At 39.4% G+C, this 17,734-nt stretch overlaps 1 protein-coding gene across 9 annotated transcripts in view; it reads right to left on the bottom strand.

Moving 5' to 3' along the window:
* Positions 1-17,734, bottom strand: part of LOC102220401 (calcium/calmodulin-dependent protein kinase type II delta 1 chain) — a 130,042-nt gene that overhangs the window by 29,580 nt on the left and 82,728 nt on the right. For 2 of the 9 annotated variants that reach the window (XM_023346310.1, XM_023346309.1), the window contains 4 exons: positions 17,503-17,543; positions 16,528-16,587; positions 12,694-12,738; positions 1,138-1,186 (listed from right to left, as the gene is read on the bottom strand). In XM_023346310.1, coding sequence (XP_023202078.1) covers positions 1,138-1,186; positions 12,694-12,738; positions 16,528-16,587; positions 17,503-17,543 — 195 coding nt within the window. The remainder of the gene's footprint in view (positions 1-1,137; positions 1,187-12,693; positions 12,739-16,527; positions 16,588-17,502; positions 17,544-17,734) is intronic. The other 7 variants (XM_023346311.1, XM_023346313.1, XM_023346315.1 and 4 more) reach the window with 7 other exon arrangements.

The following is a 17,734-nucleotide window of genomic DNA, read 5'->3' as shown; positions in this document are numbered from 1 at the left end:
ACATCCAAATAATAAGGTCAGTGTGATGGCTGCAGTTACAGCCATCACACTGATAGTTCTTTCTCCACCCTTCTCAATTAATAGTTCAGTCAGTCTCACCACATTTATATTTGGGTTTCTTTAAGTCTAGGATTTAATTTACAGAATAACTAGTTTTGTTTAGAAGGAAACATCAATAACACTGTATTCTGGAATAAGTGCGCAAATTTTAGTTTACACTGTTATGTTTTGCTTGATTTAACCTTTGTTTGTTGTTTGAGTAACTTCAGTGTCGGCTGCTCCAGTCCTTCAGGAGAACAAAAAGGTGGAGAAGGGGCGCAGCAAGCCTGAGACTGCAAATTGGTTCATAACACTACTCATCATCAAGAGGGGGGAATGACATATTCCTACGTTAGCTTCAGTTAGGTTTTGTGTGTTCTCCCCTTTGTGTCTTCTATGTGGCCTGATCAGCCAGTATTTAAGTTTCTCCTTTGTCTCATTTAGGTAGGTCTGTTTCTTTGAGTCAGTCTGAGTTGAATTCTGTTACTTTGACCTCTTTTATGGGCCCAATTTTGTATTTTTTCATTATTTACCTAAGTTTTTGTTTTGGGTTAAATAAAAGAAACAACTCTTTTTGAATTTAAACCTGTGCCTGGCTCTCTTTTGACTGCACAAACCATCACAGTCAGTTAAACAGTCCATCACTATGCACCAAGCTCATTTTAACTGTAGTTAAAAGACTCACTAATACAGCATCTAGATCAGGGTTGTCAAACTCCAGTCCTTAAGGGTCGGTGTCCTGCAGGTTTTAGATGTGCTACAGGTACAAAACACTGGAATGAAATGGCTTAATTACCTCCTCCTTGTGTAGATCAGTTCTCCAGACCCTTGCAATGACCTAATTATTCTATTCAGGTGGTGCAACAGAGGCATATCTAAAAGTTGCAGGACAGTGGCCCTTGAGGACTGGAGTTTGACACCCCTGATCTAGATCAATTACTCCATGTTCCTGTATGTGTCAGCTAATACGTATAAACTGACTAAAACTTATTTACAAAAAGATAACATTTGAGAATACACAATGATTGAACACACAAGTAAGAGTCAGAGAAAAACCAAACCAAGGTTTAAGCAGGAGAAATGTCCACAGCCTCTTACCTCTTACATCCTCATCCTCTATGGTAGTGTTGGCACTCTCGCTGGACTCCTGTACAAAGCACAAATATGAACATATGTTCTTCATATATACAGTAAACTGTAGCCATCACAAAGAAAAGGTAAGAACAGGCACCAGGCTTAGATAGATATGAGATTGGTCATCTTAAAGTTATCTAGTGGAGTACTAAACAAAGAGGATGCAAAGAAATGGTATTGTATGATGATGGCTTAGCTTCAAGTGATGAAAGAATAAGTCTGACGGTCAGAGTTCTGTGGTATCCAAATCTTACTAATTTCACCAGCATTGAAAAATATTGTTTAAATTTGAGACACAATAAATGATAGGACAGTTTAAATTTAACCTACACTTGACATTTCTCATTTTTGTCAAGTTCAGTTTTCTCTTCCAAACAAGTCTGCTTTAGGTTGAGTTTGTGTGACGTTTCCAGAACAGAAACATGGTGAATCCAAAGAATCAGCATTGGAATCAATGACGAAACTGAACTTCCGATACCCCTTTATGGTCTGCTACCAACGTACCGTGCTGCACAGACAACCCCAACCTCAGAATAAATTATTGTCTATGTATGTCTGTGACTTTCATAACAATATTTTAGGATAATGTTTATGATTTTTTACCCTTCACAGCAACGTTCACAGTGAAATCGTATTGACTGTTTCAGCTTTCTATCTGTTTCATGTGATCTGCTCTGCACTGTACAAACAGTTGATGAAGTAGCAGAAAAAGCTGCCCAGAAAGAAGCTAAACTTTACTTTTTAAATGTTACCACTATTAAAGAACTGCTATCTACGGAGCCCCCTAGGGGACATGGAGGATTTTTTTTTTTTGTGAGGGAACACAATACTTTTGAGGTAACGCAAAAGTATTGTGTAACCCAGGTGACCACCATGACCCAATCACCTTCCCTTTGAGCTGCCCCTTTAAATTGATTGTTGTGTGCTTCCGGGTTTCTCCTCTTTTCTCCAAACATTGCTGCTGCTCATTGTTGGCTGTCTGATCGGTTGTTTATAAAACAACCAGAGCGCTTAGATTGACTCATCGGTTGTTTTGTCTTTGAGACTTGAAGATTTGCGGTGAGTGTTGAATGTCATCTGACTGTTGTTGTATAATAGCTGTACTGATCGCGCCGCTAATGTTGCCTCCCGTTAAACCACTCAGGTTGTGATCTATTGCCAAAATCGAACAAGTTACCACACCTCCTCAGGCAATCATTACTCGACGGTGAGTATAAAACAAAACGGGGAATTATTTTCGTTCTGCTCCGCTAGTTAGCGTTAGAAATCAACTCGACAATCAATGGCTCACATCAAATTGTTCTACTTATTACTTGCTTAATGGCAGCCGAATTAAAGACCACACCTTTAACATTTAAGGGTTTGTTTTTCAATTTTAGATTTGATTATTTTTTTCATGATTTCTTATTGGTGTTTGCACTCCATGTTGGTGCAACAATGGAATTTGGTACCTAATATGATTTAGTTTGTAGCTACTTTGATCAATCACATTTTAAGTCGATTGATTTGATTCAATATTAGTTGTTTGTAATGATTGCTAATTAGATTACTTAATTGATTTTGAACTTGAATTATGAAGTGCACTTTTTTAAAAGGATTTCTTTTTTCTTGATGTTGTTAAAATATAGGAAGAATGTATTTAACAGTCTTATTGCCCCCCCTTTAGTACAAATGAACCAAATGTGTTATCTGGCCTTTTAGGTCAGGTTTTTTTTCTTCCTTGGATTCACCTCTTTGACGAAGGAAGATGGCGAGCTACCCACCCACCACCTGGTGGTAGGAAACGGAACTGCATTTTTTCCTACAGGAAATGAACTAAAACTCTTAAGGAGTATTGCAAGGGGAAAATACTTGTCTCCTTTTTGCTTTTGGACTTATTGTGGACTCTATTGGATTCTGACATATCACTGATTATAATAATTATTTTGTTGGGTTGTTTTTTTTTCCTCCTTCCGTTTTTTTGGAAAATTTATTGTTTTGTTGTTTTGGTATTATTATTATTATTATTATTGTTATTATAGCCACTGCAATAAATAGCAGTATTAACTTTACTTTTGCATCAGTTGTATTAATTATTCACCATTATCATGACTCCGTATCGTACCTAGTTCTAATTATATAAGCTGGTTAATATTACAACTTGCAGTCAGAGCTGCGCAGTGAAGAAAGCGCTACAAGTGGCGAGCTAGCCAGGAGTCTTGTAATGGGTGAATAATTGAACAACTCCACAGTATCTTTAATTTGGATGTTAGTAACAAAAAGGAAAAAAAAAGAAAAATGGATGTCGTTACTCAGTTGGGTTTAAACATGCAACGATCTGTGTTAGTTACTGGCACTCAGAGCGATGATGATGAAAAAGAGATAGTTGAACGTTTACAATGTTATGGTGCAGTAAAGGAGGTTTTTCATGTTAATGATCCACAAAGTGCATTTTATAAAAACCTGATTGTCGATTTTGAAGAAGATTCTTCATTAATTGCATTACAACCCCTTTTCCCATATGATTACCCTTCTCGAACCAGATTAGATATGATATTTCATGTTACCTCTCTTGCTTCAGAATATGCAGCCGCAGTGAGTAGCAGCAGTTCCCCCATGGATTACATTGATGAGTTGAAGAACATAGCTACGCGAAGCGGAAAACGATTTGAGGAGGTTCTTAAAGGTGTGATGGACCAAATCAGCACACATTTGGAGATGGCAGGAGGTGATGATGGAGATGATGAGGACAAGAAAGATGACATCCTCACCTTAGCACAACCTGTGCAAAGCCAGCAGACATTGCTATCTGTGCCTCAAGCGGTTTCAGCCCCTCCAACCCATTCATATACTGATTGGCAGGGAGAGCCACCTGGAGCTAGCCGCTCTCCTACACCGCCAATCCAGAGAGTTTCTTTGTCAGGGAATGACCTTATTCCACAGAATGTTCAAAAAGTTGTGGTGGAGTATGTTGTAAAAAATAGTGACTTTTCTACATCCTCACTTAAACTCCGCTCATTTTCAGGAAAAATTCCAAAACCAAGCAATGAAGCGGATTATGACTCATGGCGATCCCAAATAGAGTTGCTGCTTGCTGATCCCAGCCTTTCCAGACTGCATATTAATCGGCGAATTGTTGAAAGTTTGTTATCACCAGCTGCCGATTTGATTAAATGTTTGAGCCCGGGTGCATCACCTTCCACCCTTCTTCAAGTCCTTGATTCAGCTTTTCAAACAGTACAAGATGGAGAGGAGCTGTTTGCTCAGTTTCTGAACATTTTCCAGAATCCTGGTGAGCGGCCATCCTCTTATCTCCAGCGATTGCAGCTGACTCTCAGCACAGTAATAAAAAGAGGAGGAATATTACCAAGAGACAAGGATATGTATTTACTTAGACAGTTCTGTCGTGGATGCTGGGACAATTCAGTTATCTCCAAGTTACAGCTTGAGGAAAAGAAAAGCAATCCTCCACCATTTTCTGAACTCCTGTTGTCACTCCGAACAGAAGAGGACAGACAAATTGCTAAAGAATCTCTAATGAGAAAGCACATCCAGTCATCTAAACAGAAAGTGACCATTCAGTCTCAAAGTACTTGCTCTTGTGGTCATGAGACAGTTAATGAAGAACTGAAAGAATTAAAAAAGCAGATTCAACAACTCCAACAACAGATGTCTTCCTTTATGTCTAAAAAGACATCCGTTAGTGTAAAATCAGAGTTACGGCAGACCAAGTCTAAGCCAGGTACCAGTTTTACCTCACCTCAGACTGCTGGAAGACCAAAGGCAGGATATTGCTTTAACTGTGGTGAAGATGGTCATATTTCTTCCCATTGTAGTAATAAAGCTAATCCAGGCCTTGTGGAACATAAGAAGAGACAGCTCCGTCAGAAACAACAAGCATGGGATGAAAAAAATTCGAGCCAGCCGTTAAACTAAATGCAGTTTCTGCTGAGGGACACTCAGGAGCTGCTACTATTAGCTGTCCCAAACCCCATTCTGAATTGTCTTGTGTATTACCCAAGGGTCTTATTGGCATGAAGAGCATGGGCCAGATTCAAATAAAAGGAACCACCTTCAGCTGTCTTCTTGACAGTGGGTCGCAAGTCACTACAGTACCACATTCATTTTATAATATGCACCTTTTTGACCATGAAATTATGCCTTTGAACAGTCTGTTGGAAGTTGAGGGTGCTAATGGTCAAAATGTGCCATACCTTGGGTACATTGAATTAAATTTGACTTTTCCACCTGAATTTCTTGGCTCACCAATTGATGTGGACACCCTAGCTTTGGTGGTTCCAGACACCAAAACTACACATCCACTTTTACTAGTAGGCACAAATACCCTTGACATTGCTTACAAAAAGCACCTTGAGAGCCAGTCTACTACTTTTAAGCCCATTACCTTTGGGTATCAAACTGTCCTGAAGATCCTGCAGCGCAGGCATACTCAAACCACATCTGAAAATCCAGTTGTCCTAACTCTGCAGTCTGACCAACCACAAACAATATTATCTGGTCAAACTGTTGTTCTTGAGGGATGTTTGACCGCACGGTTACTGAGGGAAGAGAAGGTGGTTGTTGTTGAATACCCAGCTTCTTCCTGTCTGCCTGGCGGACTTTTGGTTAACACCTGTCTCATTAATATACCTCAACATCGGCCTTGTAATCTGCCAGTTGTGGTAACTAATGAGTCAAACCATCCTGTCATCATCCCCGCCAGAGCAGCCATTGCAGAGATTGCTGCGTTCCAGTCTGTTATCTCAAAAGAGCATAGTGTCAAAATCCATGAGTCTGCAGCGCCATTAACAACTCCGCTTCAATATAATTTTGGAGAATCACCTCTAACACCAGAATGGAAAAGTCGGATCATTTCAAAGCTCAACAACATACCAGAGGTCTTTGCCAAACACGACCTTGATTTTGGTCGAACAGACAAAGTAAAACATCAGATAAGATTGTCTGACCCGACACCATTTAAACAGAGACCACGCCTTATACATCCACAGGATGTTGATGCTGTGAGAAAGCATCTGCAAGAATTGTTTGAGTCTGGAATAATCCGTGAATCCGAGTCTCCATTTGCCTCACCCATTGTGGTGGTTCGTAAGAAAAATGGCTCTGTACGTCTTTGTATTGATTATCGAAAACTCAACATGCAAACTATTAAAGATGCTTATGCTCTTCCGAAGCTAGAAGATGCATTTACTGCACTGGCAGGCTCTAAATGGTTCTCTGTGCTGGACCTAAAATCTGGGTATTACCAGATAGAGATGGAGGAAGCTGATAAGGACAAGACAGCATTTGTTTGTCCTTTAGGCTTCTGGGAATTTAATCGCATGCCGCAGGGAGTGACCAATGCTCCAAGCACATTTCAGCGACTTATGGAAAAATGTATGGGTGAGCTCCATCTGAAAGAGGTCTTGGTTTTTATTGACGATTTGATCATCTTCGCACCAACTCTTGAAGAACATGAAGAAAGATTGATGAAAGTCCTAAACAAATTAAAGGACTTTGGACTAAAACTGTCTGTTGAAAAATGCGTGTTCTTCCAAACTTCAGTGAAGTATCTCGGCCATGTTGTGTCCCAGGATGGTGTGGAGACAGATCCTGATAAAATTTCCACTCTTGCATCTTGGCCGGTGCCAAAGAATTTGAAAGAACTAAGATCATTCCTGGGATTTGCAGGATATTATCGACGATTTGTGAAGGATTATTCTACAATCGTCAAGCCGCTACATGACCTCACTGCCGGCTATCCACCTAACCGAAAGAAACCAAAACCTATGTTGAAACCCCAAAACTATTTTAACCCAAAAGAGCCTTTTGCTGAACGTTGGACTGAATCTTGTCAGCATGCATTTAAAACTATTATTGAAAAACTTACTACTTCTCCTGTACTTGCATTTGCAGATCCTAGTAAGCCATACATTCTCCATACTGATGCCAGTTCTGCAGGTCTTGGAGCAGTGCTATATCAAGAAATTGATGGCAAAAGTCGAGTTGTAGCTTATGCAAGTAGAGGTCTGTCCAGAAGTGAATCAAACTACCCAGCACATAAATTAGAATTTCTGGCACTGAAATGGGCAGTTACTGAGAAGTTTAATGACTACCTATATGGCACACAATTCACTGTGGTCACAGACAGCAATCCATTGACCTACCTATTGACATCAGCTAAGCTTGATGCTACAAGTTATAGATGGCTCTCTGCTCTGTCCACATTTACCTTTAAGATTGTTTACAGAGCAGGAAAATTGAATGCTGATGCTGATGGGCTGTCCCGACGACCACATTCTGAAATGCCTGATGATTTTAAATCTTGCAAAGAAAGGGAGAGAGTGTTGAAGTTCGTTCAACATCATCTCGAGGAGCCAGGTTGCACCTCTCTTGACCAGCACATTGTTGAAGCCATCTGTGACCGCCAATTGGTGCTCAGTTCAAGCAATGACCATGCCTTTGTTCTTTCTTTGACTGCCCATGTGGAAAGCTTACCTGACAGTTACACGAACGACACCCAATTTGCTACCTCTGTTCTCCCTCGGTTTTCCACTGCTGATCTTGCTGCTAAACAGCGAGCTGATTCCACCATCCAACATGTGATTGCTCAGCTTGAGAGAGGGGAATCTCCCCCGCCATCACTGAGGGATGTACTTCCAGATTTGCCACTACTGTTGAGAGAAGTAAATAAATTGGAGCTCCGTAACAACCTTCTTCTCAGGAGACGGCAAGTGGGAAACAGAGTAGCCTATCAGTTAGTGTTACCAGAGGAGTGTCGGCATATGGTGATGGTTCAGCTTCATGATCGTATGGGCCACCTTGGGATCGAGAGGACCTTAGATTTAATTCGTTCTCGGTTTTTCTGGCCACGCATGTCTGCTGATATTTATAACAAAATCAAGACCTGTGAACGATGTGTAAAAAGGAAAACCTTACCTGAACATGCTGCACCTCTCGTTAACATCAAGACATCAAGACCTCTAGAGTTGGTGTGCATGGACTTCTTGTCTTTGGAGCCAGACCGCAGAGTGAAAGATATTCTTGTGATTACAGATCACTTCACAAAGTATGCTGTCGCTGTTCCAACACCAAATCAGAAAGCTCGAACTGTTGCTAAATGCTTGTGGGAAAATTTCTTTGTCCACTATGGCATTCCAGAGAGGCTACACAGTGACCAAGGACCGGATTTTGAGTCCCGTACCATCAAAGAACTTTGTGATATTGCTGGCATCCATAAAGGAAGGACAACTCCTTATCACCCAAGAGGTAACCCAGTGGAAAGATTCAATCGTACATTGCTTAACATGTTGGGGACATTAAGTGAGCAGAATAAATCACGATGGAAAGATTTTGTGAAACCACTTGTACATGCATATAATTGCACTAAGAATGATGTCACAGGGTTTTCTCCATATGAACTAATGTTTGGTCGTCAACCTCGTCTTCCCATAGATGTGGCTTTTGGGTTACCACTGGAAGAAGACACCACTACCTCTCACCTGCAATATGTCCAAGGATTGAAAGCACGCCTGCAAGACAGTTATCAGCTGGCTGTGGAGAACTCAGAGAAGGTGATGTCCCGCAACAAGATCTCTTTCGATCGGCATGTCACTAATTCTGAACTTGCCGTGGGAGACAGGGTCCTTGTTAGAAACGTCCGACTGAGAGGAAAGCAAAAATTGGCTGACAAATGGGAACCTGACATATATGTAGTGGTAAAGAGGGCTGGCAATCTCCCTGTTTATACTGTAAAACCAGAGAACCAGGATAAACCTCTCAGAACACTTCATCGTGATCTTTTGTTGCCCTGTAATTACTTACCTGAGCAGAGCTCTAAAAAAAACTTGCCTATGAAGAGAAAAAAACATCTGTCTGTGAACTTACCTGATCCTGACGATAAAGAAACATCAGAGGATGAGATCATTTCACCTATATATGATCCCTCTTCTTTTGAGCCTATGGAATTTATCACTACTGTTAATTTACCATTACCTCCTGTCCAACAATCTGTTCCACCTGTAGATCTACCTGAAGTTCCTGATCAGCCCCCATCCTCTGCTGCAGAAGAGGATTTAGAACAGGAATTTCCAGTTGTCTCAGATGAGTTAATGGGATTACAACCTGTGGACAGAGAGGCAATATCCATCAGTTCAAAATCTGATGATTCTGCTGGAGGCCCTGCAGCTGAGGGAAGTCCTGTTCCTGAGCCAGTCACTCCAGAACCCTCCACTAGTAATATTGAACCAGACGTGGACTCAGATGCTAAATCAGAATCATTAAGCCCAGAATCAGAACCATTATTGCGAAGATCAACCCGAGCAAGAAGACCACCAGAACGTCTACAGTACTCTCAACTGGGCCACCCACTGTTGAAGAGCATCCAGTTATTGTTTCATGGTTTGACCACTGCATTCTCACATGCTCTTGAAGAGACTGAGGAGGATGAACGCATAACTGTCCCTGCCATCCAGACTCAACCTGGTCCATGTACGGGGACGTGCATGGGATTAGGGGGGGAATGTGTAACCCAGGTGACCACCATGACCCAATCACCTTCCCTTTGAGCTGCCCCTTTAAATTGATTGTTGTGTGCTTCCGGGTTTCTCCTCTTTTCTCCAAACATTGCTGCTGCTCATTGTTGGCTGTCTGATCGGTTGTTTATAAAACAACCAGAGCGCTTAGATTGACTCATCGGTTGTTTTGTCTTTGAGACTTGAAGATTTGCGGTGAGTGTTGAATGTCATCTGACTGTTGTTGTATAATAGCTGTACTGATCGCGCCGCTAATGTTGCCTCCCGTTAAACCACTCAGGTTGTGATCTATTGCCAAAATCGAACAAGTTACCACACCTCCTCAGGCAATCATTACTCGACGGTGAGTATAAAACAAAACGGGGAATTATTTTCGTTCTGCTCCGCTAGTTAGCGTTAGAAATCAACTCGACAATCAATGGCTCACATCAAATTGTTCTACTTATTACTTGCTTAATGGCAGCCGAATTAAAGACCACACCTTTAACATTTAAGGGTTTGTTTTTCAATTTTAGATTTGATTATTTTTTTCATGATTTCTTATTGGTGTTTGCACTCCATGTTGGTGCAACAATGGAATTTGGTACCTAATATGATTTAGTTTGTAGCTACTTTGATCAATCACATTTTAAGTCGATTGATTTGATTCAATATTAGTTGTTTGTAATGATTGCTAATTAGATTACTTAATTGATTTTGAACTTGAATTATGAAGTGCACTTTTTTAAAAGGATTTCTTTTTTCTTGATGTTGTTAAAATATAGGAAGAATGTATTTAACAGTCTTATTGCCCCCCCTTTAGTACAAATGAACCAAATGTGTTATCTGGCCTTTTAGGTCAGGTTTTTTTTCTTCCTTGGATTCACCTCTTTGACGAAGGAAGATGGCGAGCTACCCACCCACCACCTGGTGGTAGGAAACGGAACTGCATTTTTTCCTACAGGAAATGAACTAAAACTCTTAAGGAGTATTGCAAGGGGAAAATACTTGTCTCCTTTTTGCTTTTGGACTTATTGTGGACTCTATTGGATTCTGACATATCACTGATTATAATAATTATTTTGTTGGGTTGTTTTTTTTTCCTCCTTCCGTTTTTTTGGAAAATTTATTGTTTTGTTGTTTTGGTATTATTATTATTATTATTATTATTATAGCCACTGCAATAAATAGCAGTATTAACTTTACTTTTGCATCAGTTGTATTAATTATTCACCATTATCATGACTCCGTATCGTACCTAGTTCTAATTATATAAGCTGGTTAATATTACAACTTGCAGTCAGAGCTGCGCAGTGAAGAAAGCGCTACAATTGCGTTCCCTCGCAATAATGTACTGATCAGTTCATGCGGGATAATTGAATACTGTAAGCCTTTCTTACGGTGCCCATCGTACTTTCTGCTATATAGGGCTTTTGTAAGGTTTTTCCATGTTTGTTAATATCTCTTTGTGAAATATCTGAAGCTTTATATCTCTTTCGTTAGGATAGAAAGGCACCACAAACCTATGATATAAACAGAAACTTTCTGCAAGTAGGAAAGAAATAAAAATACACCCAAACCATTTGGACTATTTCTGAGTTATTATAATGGGGTAATGAGTCATCAGACAGTTTTGATTGTGTCTCTTATTGGTCTGAATGGTTTAAAGGGCCGTTTTCATGTGCAGTTCCATCTCAATCTTACACAAAAAGTTAGTGAAGAAATCGATTTTCAATTGTTTTTTGCACCAAAGAGTTAAGAATTAACACGTTTTCACTGAGGCTCTTAAAATGTATATATTTGAAAATTTAAATTAACATTTGTGACTGTATACAAAGAAGATGAGCAAATATTAGAGTAAGCATATTGCGAGGGAATGCAAAAATTCCTATTTATTAATGAGTCATATCTGCTAATGTTAGCCTAGCCTATTCATATCCCATATAGACATGGGACTGGTGTTCATGAGTATGTGAAGCATCGGACTGGAACTGCCTTTTCCTCAATGTCTGACCAATATCAGAAAACAAATCCTGATCAGGACATCATAATAATACTATACATCACTTTGGTAGTTAATAGTCATTTTTAAAGTGCTTTGTGAATAGATTGACATTGACATCTATAGATTAGTTTCATAACATTTTTTCATGCAAGACATTAACGTGTAAATAGAGAAATGTGAATCAAACAGTAAGTAATGGGTGTTTTCAAAGAGTTTTCTTAAAACAAGGTCTACTGAAGAGTTCATATTAGTTGAATGTTTGAATAAATATAATAAAGTTACTTCAAAAACATGAAAAGAAAATTGTACCACCTGTTCAAGCATATACATTAGGTGGTTTTAATAAAGTAAAAAATAAAAGATGATTTTATTAATCTAGTGAGAGATGTGATATGTGTCGAGTTTTTATTTGGTATAGACAAATAACACTCATACTATGCACAGCAACATTTAATGTATACTACACTATGACCTAGCACACCATCAGGTAACAGCGTAGCACAAAGCTTGAAAACAAGCATGCATGTGTTCCCACAATGTCAGTTTATGAGTTTATAAATTATACGTGATAACATTGATCAAAATGTCTGCACAAGCTCACGATCAACACATGGTAGATGTGCTTGTGCTGACCTGAAAGGGATTTGAACAGGAACAGTTTGGTATTCATGCTGTTGCATGGTTCCCATGTTGTTCCAAGCATGCAAAATCCTTTTGTCTCAAAACTGTAAGACTGATGTCATGATGATAGAGCTTTGTATAGTTTAAACACACTGAAATGGGAGGCGAGAATCATTCTGTGATTTAGATAATAAAATGAATGAATGAATTATTTTGGAAACACAATCCATTTTATAATTGAAAAAAAAAAAAAAACATGCAACAATTTTGCGTGCAGACATTATTTTCTCACATAACATGAACTTTTCACAACCAACAGAACACAAAAATGTTCAGAAGCAACAGTAAAGCTTGGCTCTAAGCAGCAGGGCAGTAGTAAACTACAGCTTCAGATCAGCTGGATACCTTGTTTCCATCAGCTGGATTGTGGATAACAGTGGTTTGAGGCTCCTATTTTGAAAGGACCCACAGCAGGACAAAAACAGCAGGTTGGTGCAAAGTGACAGTATTAGGAGGCAATATTAATATACAGATGTGATGGCAGGCAAAGATATGAAACAGAAAATAATGCAAAGAAAATGAAGATTTACAACAGCAGCAGAACTGATAGATGGAACCATGTGAGAGCAGAAACTGGAGAACATCCATCATTTTCACCTCACGTTTAATTAGCTTGTACTACTAAACATGATTTGAAACAAGGAAATCACAGTAGAATATCTGTTAACACACATCACATGAGGCATTCAACAGCAAACTAACAGTCCACCACACACAACTTTACAAACATGTCGCTAGAAACTTAGAAAGGTCATACAGATAACAAAAGGAGAACCTGATGGCAGTCCAGTCCGTGGTACTGCTGAACTACTTCCTGTTCACTGTGGCTGCATTTCCATACCACACCTGAGACAAAATAATCTCTTGCAAAGCTGGAGGGTCTTCATTATGTGCTTTGTTGAACGTTGTTGGCCTAGTTTAAGACATCAGCAGCTGACCACTTTTAGATGCATCGGAGTACCATGAATTCAGTTTCACTATGCCTGGACAGTTTGTCAGCCAGATCAGCATCTAAACTTTCTGTTCCAAAAGATGTTCAGACCCATGATCATATATACTGTATGTGACTTGAAACATGCAGATTTTTTCAGCAGATTACTGCAGAGAGTATTCTCAGATGTCTCAATTGCACCTCATTATTTCTCCAGGTAAAGTGCCACGAGCCAACTCTGAGTGTTCTTAGGGGTAGAAAAGTAACAGATTCAGACTAAGCCACCATACTGTTCTATGCTATAGTTCTAAGGCTAAACGAATAATTGTAGATGAATGCATCAATCATCAACAGCAACCTGGACTGCAGGTGTTCTGAATGTATGTACTGTCTCTGACTGACAGAAGACCTTTTCCAAGATTCCAACAAATTACAAGTCTCCTATCCTCAAGCACAACAATGACTAACCATGAGCCTGTTGCCAGATCAATCTGAAAGAAAGCATCTTTCCTTGGGATGCTTTTAGTAGTAGTTCCTGACCATTGTGGACTGGGACCATCCAACAGGACCTTCACCTCTACAAATGTCAGACTCTGTGTCCGACATTTTTGTGTCATACACTTTACCATTGGTTGAAACCAATGTGTTTCGACCTTTATAGCAGTAGACCAGCTGGATATTTGCTAAAGTTGTTCTTTAGCCACCCATTTATGAACAAGCAAAGGGAGCTTAGACAAGGGTTCACCTTTGCAGCTTTAAGGTTGACATGTTGGTCAAAAATGCCCAAATTCATGGCTTGATCTTTACTTTTTTCTTGTTTTTCCAGTACAGAATGTTAAGTATCCCATAAATTGTTAAGTGACAACACCTAAAGATACTCAAGATTTTTCACTTCAGATATTGGTGGTCAGAGTAATCTGACTGGCTGTGGTAAGAATGGTACATGGGAACTCGGTTAGGGGTTAGAATGACTCATTCTTTGCAAAGCAGAATAATGTGCATATACTATATTTAGATAAGTGGTCTCCAATGCTAGATCTACTGACCTCCAAGTTTTAGCTGTATCCCTGCTTCAACACCTCAATCAAATTATTGAATTACCTCTTGAACATGCAATCAAGTTTGGCAAAGGCCTCTTAACGACTCATTCATCTGATTTGGCTATGCTGAAGCAGGGCTGCATCTAAAACTTGCGGGACAAAATATGTTGAAGACAAGGGTTAGAGACCCCTGACTTAGACAAAAATCAAATGACCACTAGGGCTGCAGAATATATTACAAATGTACTATTACTGTGACATCACTGAATGGAATATGCCTGTTATTAAGAAGAGCCTAAACTGATTTAAGTGTTAGCTAGTTATTGAAGTAGCATGCATTCAAGATGGCTTTTTATTTGGTGACAAATAAAAAAGCTTTAGAAGACAAAGAAGTGGAAAGACTGTAAGTCTATGAGTTAGCCAATGGATGGACCAAAATTTTCTTCACTTAAATCCATATAAAACTCAAGTTATAATGATTTTACAAAAGAGCCTTATTAGTAAACCTGATCAAATTCTTCGTTCCCTTGCTCCTTTTTATCAGTCTTCTGTTAGGAATCTTGGTGTCATTTTTGACATTTGTAATTTGGAGAAACAGGTGAGCTTTGTCGTGAAATCAAACCTTTTTCTTTTATCTGTGCCTTCTATCAAAAATCAAATTAATCTTCTGTATCAAAGACTTTGAGAAATGTATGCATGCCGTCATTACTACATGTTTAGACTACAACAACTCATTAAATCTTCTTTACAGCATCTCTAAATGATTCAAAATGACGCAGCTAGATTCCTAACTGGAACCCGGAAACGAGAGCTTGTAACCGCATTACAGTGAACCCTCGCTATATCGCGGTTCATCTTTCACGGTGTCGCTGCTTCGCGGATTTGCATCGTGCATTGTGTTCTGCATTCTGATTGGCTAAACAGTCTCTCCGCTTCTTCTCTACCTGTGTGTCAACAACGTTGCGGTTTAATATGTACACGTACGTAAAACAGCTTGCCATATTTAACATAATCGATGGTGGCATGTCGGTTTATAAGAATCTTTTTGCCCAGTAGAAAAAAAGAGCGACAACAACTACCGATAACTATGTTCTTCTCTCGAAAAAACACACCTGCACCGCGGGCTTTAGAAGAAAAAAAACGCCACAGAGCGGAGTCAGGATGCAGCGGCTCAGTCAGAAGAGCAGCGAAATACACGCGAGTCACTATTTGTCCTACTGTACTTTGTTTTGTTTTTCATAATGATTTTTTATTTTCTCCCGTTCTAATCCAATGACTCGGATCGCGGGGGGGGATTGCTGATCTCTGCAATTCAAGCACGGGAATCCGCCTTCAGTTTGTATTAAAACTATTATTTTACAGTACTGTAGTTATTTGGAAAAAAAATAAATAAATAATTGTTTATACAGTACTTTTTAGCTGTTGAACAAATGTTTGGGCCTGCAAAAAGGTTTTGTTATTTGGTTTCAATATATTATGGAGTATTTTATTGTATAATAATTGTAAAAAAATAAAGGTTTCTACTTTGCGGATTTCGCCTATTGCGGGTTCTTTTTGGAACGCAACCCCCGCGAAAAACAAGGGTTTACTGTACTGGTTTCTCTGCATTGGTTGCCAGTTTCTTATTGGATTGATTTTTAAAGCTCTAAATAGTTTAGCTCCAGCTCATCTCCAAGACCTTCGTCATGATCTTTGGCATTTCCATAAGGCCTGACTTTGTAATTTACTTGTCCTGCATTTGAATTTGTGCTTTTACTCTTATGTGTTTTTATCTGTAGTTTAATCAATACTGTCCAGCACTTTAGTGTAGTTAATATCTGTTTTTAAAGTGCTTTATAAATAAATTGACATTGAATGTTATTATTTCCAGCAGGTGGATTTACAACCTTGGTTATGAGTTTAGTGTGAACACAAAAGCATTAAGTTTTGTAAATTATCGCAAGTCATTTATTTATCGCAAGTCATATCAGATTCCCCAAGCCCTAAAAACCCAAACTCAGCATCAACAACAATGGAGCCAATGTACAGCAATGTAACAAAGTACAGCAGAGTATATTTGTGGCCCATGTCGCACATAATGAAGCTGCTAAAATGAAGAGACGAACATGAATCAAAAGTAATCAGAACACAGAGGACTGGTGTTATGGTGGACTGCAACAGTCAACAGCCATGCAGCAACCAAGGCAGAAAGGCAAGCAGACAGTGTACCAGAGCAGGAGAGGGGACAGGCTCTTTGGTGCTGGTGATCACATTAGCCTTGTTGTTGATCTGGAGGACAGTGGACAGAAAGACAGGCAGGACAGGGCAAAGGTGACAAGGCTTAGTGTCCAAACATTCACTGCTGTAGAAGGAAGGAAAGAAGGAAGGAAAGAGTGGGATATTGTGTTTGGACTGGAAACTGACAGATCAGGCAACCCTCATGAACTGTCTTCACTTTCTTCAAAATAAGAGCATGGGTGTCTAACTACTTGAAGAATTCTTAGCAGCCAATAACAAAAAAACTTCAACACAGATGTGGAACTTTATTCAACTGAAAAGTTTCAAAACAGCAAAGAAAATGAGTGCTTTAGAATTTATCTGGGAAGATTTATTTAGGAGAAGCCTGGTGTGCTCAATGTCTAAAAGTGATCAAAAGCAGTAAACAAGAAATGAGCTCCACTATTGGGATCAGTTTAAAGCAGACCATCTACACCAGGATTTTTTTTTTAATTGAGCTCATTGCACAATGAAAAATAATAACGTTGCAATTCTGATTGGACAAAGAGAAGCTCCGCTGACTCATCACAATCCTAAATGGGTGAAATCAAGTCTGGTTTAGAAGCAGCCGTGTGAGTAAAACACACTATCTCAGCATGAGTGAAGGATTTTCCTTTGCTGTCAGGACAGCAGAGAGAACAGTGACAGAAAAGAAGACGTCAATCATCAGTTCTTCATTCCCAGCTGTCTTCCTCAGTGTTCAGTGTAGATGCTTTTCCTTTGCTGACACACAGTGACCATGTGGAGGCAAATCTTTAGTGGGAAAAGGTTTCACAGCCATTCAGACACATTTAACCAAGGAAACCAGAATGTCAATTTCATTAACACATCATAAAAATATCAGAGCCAAACAATAGTGAATGAGTGCTAAGAGTTAAGTGTGAGAATATACAAGAAGTGATGAAGATTGAGAGGGAGGGCACTTACTTTGACGCCATCTGTTTTTTTGTTCGGCAGGCTCTTGGCTGCTGTGAAGACAAAAATAACAATATGATAAAATCAGCGACCAGCTGGAATGAATAATCACACATCAACACACACACACACACACACACACATTCATGCAAAGTCTGTTCAACATTGGCCAATGGACCTTACCACAGGGGCTGCTTTTCATTGGCTGATGCCCATTCTACGTGGTCACGTGCGTGGCCGTCTC

The sequence above is a fragment of the Xiphophorus maculatus genome, chromosome 14 (genome assembly GCF_002775205.1).
Source record: "Xiphophorus maculatus strain JP 163 A chromosome 14, X_maculatus-5.0-male, whole genome shotgun sequence".
NCBI lineage: Eukaryota > Metazoa > Chordata > Actinopteri > Cyprinodontiformes > Poeciliidae > Xiphophorus > Xiphophorus maculatus.
This window is presented reverse-complemented; position numbering and strand designations above follow the sequence as displayed.